The sequence below is a fragment of the Alosa pseudoharengus genome, unplaced genomic scaffold (genome assembly GCF_046254945.1).
Source record: "Alosa pseudoharengus isolate Yale_2024_CS ecotype anadromous, Long Island Sound unplaced genomic scaffold, YU_APseudo_1.1 YU_APseudo_1.1_scf_17, whole genome shotgun sequence".
Taxonomy (NCBI): Eukaryota; Metazoa; Chordata; class Actinopteri; order Clupeiformes; family Clupeidae; genus Alosa; species Alosa pseudoharengus.
The window spans coordinates 12,669,344-12,673,139 of record NW_027468640.1 but is presented as its reverse complement, the minus strand read 5'-3'; the positions used below and the strand labels follow the sequence as shown (position 1 = coordinate 12,673,139).

General features: G+C 41.7%; 1 protein-coding gene across 2 annotated transcripts in view; it reads right to left on the bottom strand.

Moving 5' to 3' along the window:
• Window positions 1-3,025, bottom strand: part of LOC143127958 (urea transporter 1) — a 22,471-nt gene extending 19,446 nt beyond the window's left edge. Inside the window, exons 1-2 of one of the 2 annotated variants that reach the window (XM_076289644.1) lie at window positions 2,759-3,025; window positions 73-218 (exon numbers count right to left, since the gene is read on the bottom strand). In XM_076289644.1, coding sequence (XP_076145759.1) covers window positions 73-208 — 136 coding nt within the window. In that variant the 5' untranslated portion in view covers window positions 209-218; window positions 2,759-3,025. Of the gene's footprint in view, window positions 1-72; window positions 423-2,758 lie in introns of those variants that run through there. The other variant, XM_076289645.1, reaches the window with a different exon arrangement.
• Between the last annotated feature and the right edge of the window lie 771 nt (window positions 3,026-3,796).

Sequence of the window (3,796 nt, the reverse complement as noted above, 5' to 3'; positions counted from 1 at the left end):
AAAGTGGGTCTTTTGTTTTTTCAGGAGCACTAAGATGGTTTTGTTCAGTAGAGTACTGTAATTCATACCTACCCTCCATGATCTTGCTGAAGTGGCTCATCTCTCCAGTACAGTAGAGCAGAACAGAGATGACCCTCTGCCTGGACGACCGAGCAGGTGTGTGAGCGTGACCGCGAGCGGGGCCTTCAGCCTTCTCTGGAGTCCACATGTTCACTGAGCTGAGAAGCACGATAAAAAAACACCCTCGGAAAATGATTAAATCCAGAAAACTGTCCTGTTTTGTGTGAAATTGTTGACAAGAGATATTTTCCACGAACAAGATGCAGAACAGTAATCTGAGCACTGCATATGGGGAGGAAAAAAACTGTCATTCATAAACAGCCGGCGCCCCACCCTCCTTATCGGCCTGAGCACTTCCACTATAGCAAACTAAACTACAGTACACCACTGCTACCACTGACACAGGGCCCTGAGTTGAACCTGAATTCTTTGTGTTCACACAGTGAGGGGTTTTTAACTTGTTATTCAAGTCAGAGAGAGTGTTGTCTAATTTCGCCATCCAATGCTGGTGGGGGGTGGTCAGTCCAGTGTGTGTGTGTATGTGTGTGTGTGTGTGTGTGTGTGTTTGTGTGTGTGTGTGTGTGTGTGTTTGAGTGTGTGCATGTGTGCGCTTGAATGCTCACTGTGAAAGCTTCCCTGCTATGCTTACATTTTGCTCCAGGTCATCGTCGGGTAAAACGCAGGACCAGACAAGGTTTGCCAATTAGTTCAGATCTTGTCTAGCACTCTCCACCCCTTCCCTTTCATAGGATCATGCTGGACAAGGGGACAAAAATGGGCACGAAAATCACTGGATCCAACGTCAACAGCATTTCCCAACTCTCAGTAGAGCAGTACACCGTCAAATTTGCTCTAAGGATACTGGATGATCCATCTTCCTCAGAGCTCTCCCCCACCCAGGGGTGCCATCACTTGTGTGAAAGTAGCGTTGCCAAATCTCTTGCCAAGCCCAATGTGTTGTATTTATTATATCAGAGACAATTCATTCGGTATGGGTCATGCAGGAAGCCTACCTATGTTCTTTATGATTGCCTCTATTACATTGTAACACTACAATACACTACAATACAATGAGTATACTACCATATAGTACAGTGTTTCCCAAAGACTGGGTCGCAGGAGATTTTATTTGGGTCGCCAGCACAATTTACGTTGTCTAATAAATTAAATATTGGTGGTTGCATGCAGGTTGCATGTTAGATCTGAAGTTAAAATGGGTCGCGATGGTCTGTCATTTTTAAAAAGTGGGTCCCCAGAAAAAAAGTTTGGGAAACACTGATATAGTATACTCATTACAGTGGCGCAAAAAGTGGGTATGCGCTATATGCGGCGCATAGGGGCGCAGAACCATGGGTGCGCCAAAGCGATGGTAAAAATAATAATAATAATAATATATTTGGTGTATTCTATATGTAGCTACTGTTGTACGTTTCTAAATCATTTCTGCATTTCCTCGATGTTAAATAACATTTTAGAGGACTAACAGGCTAGAGTAGGCGCCCTATATCTCATAAGATTCTATCATAAAATTTTGACATAGAAAAGGAAGTGGGGGCGCCGTGAGCGCTGAGTGAGCAGGTACGAGTAGTGAGTTTTCGTCTATGGAAAAAGATGGATGAAGCAAAAAAGCTGTCGGGGGCTAAAATAGAAAAAGAAAGGGAAAATGAGATGGCATGTCAAGGGATGCGACAGTAGTTAAATGGTGAAAAGCAACAGGTAGGATTTAAAGTGTGACGTCTGTGCTTGGAAGCACACGTTTCATGTTCATGCTATTCATGTTACCAGACTAACTAGCGTTTGCTAAGCATATGCCGATTGAAACAGCCTATATTCCATTCATAGCTAGGTGGCTACCATGCTCATACTGCACTTTTAATGGCAAACTGCAAACAGAAATGTCACACTAGCAACAACTCATTACATGATTCCATTTCCTAACAAGACTTAAAGACTTGTAATAACTTAATATTGTGCTGTCAATGTGGCGCAAACAAAGGTTAGAGTTGGATCAGTCTTATCCGGCTTTGTGAGCAACAGCTGGCAAAAGGACGTTATGAGAACCGTTTAGACTCTCTTAAAGTGACAATGTGACATTTAACAATACTTCAAGTTCAAATCGGCAGAATTTCTTAAAAAATAATAATATGTAATACATTATTGGCCTTTTGTTTTACTTTAGTTGTTTGTGTTTTTTTTTTTTTGGGGGGGGGGGGGCGCCAATTTGTTGTTGCATACCCCTCAAAAAATGGGTAGCTGCGCCCCTGACTCATTATGAATGTAAGGGTCACTATGTATATTTCATTCATATATTTTTCATAATTACAAGTACCCTAAAATATTGTGTCATATTTGTAAACTTTTAACACCTACCTTTAATGTCATGATTACATATTAGTGGTGTGTAAGTCTAAGTCTAATTAGGTGCATTTCACTTTAAGAAGGAGAGTAATTTGTGTCCGTGACTGTAGGCTATTATTTGGAGATGAGATGTGCACATAAGGATTTAAGTCAATATGTGCGATTAAAATAAATATTGAAAAACCAAACAACACACTGTGTTCAACGACACTGTTCACCAAGTCATACTGTAAGCTCTTGGTGCCTGTGCAGCAACAGCTTGATGTTTACTGAGTGTAATCTTAGGTGGTCATGAAAACTAGTATTGCCAGGCAATACTACAGTGAAATGTAGTACCTACCTTCAAGTGTACTTCTTTGGGAGGAAGTCTCAAGGGTCCTTCTTCAGAGGGAAGTCCTACAATCAAGGGTGACTTCTTCAGCTTGAAGTCCACGCAGGTACTCCCCCGAAGTGGACCTTCCTGTGTTGTATCCAAACGTGCCGTACCACAGTGGTCAGCGATGAAACAAATTATACTGACCCTCTTTCTTCACTTTTTGTACTTGTTTCTTTTTCTGTCCTCTATCACTCTCTCTCTCTCTCTCTCTATCTTTCTCTTCACCCTGTTGCATCCATTCTCTTCCTTTCTATTTTCTACGTCTCTCTCTCTCTCTCTCTTTCTCTCTCTCTCTCTCTCTCTACCTTGCCCTCGAGCTCTGACTGTCTATTTACCTGTCTATGCCTTCCCTCACTCATCTATGCCCCATATAACCCCTATACCCACCCTGCTTGTCCCTGGGTATAACTTCTTGCAAATAAGACCAAGTGCCACAGATGTTGTGTAAGTCTAGCAGGTAATGCATTGACCATGCCAGGATAGCGGTATGGACAAAGTCCGTTTTCTGAGGACCTGATGCCTGATCTCCACTTACATGTTTTGTATCTGTTACTGTGTCACTCGTCCCACTTTTTTGCCCATTTGTTTGCACTGGGCCTCTTTGAGCGCTCCTAGGCGCACCTATCTAAACCAACCGGCTCAGCGGGGTATAAAGCTGAGAAAACATTGTTTTCTTTGTTTTTTATTAGAATAGTCAAACACATGGTTTGGTTATGGGATTATGGGAACTGACAGGCCATGTGTTTAATGATCCTAATAGAGAGTAGACACTTTACAAACAGATTTCTTCTATTCATCTTGCAGGGTTCTTCTTGTTGAACGGATTCACATGATTGTACCATGTAAAAAAGATACTAGATAAATACCTGGTATTTATCTTTATTATGCCACAATAGAACAGATTACTCATGTCAAAAAAAAAATGTCTGTCAGACTTCATTTCCCCCCCCTGATTCACTAACAGTATAGACCCTTTCAATCTGTTTCTAGAGGTTTCCAGTT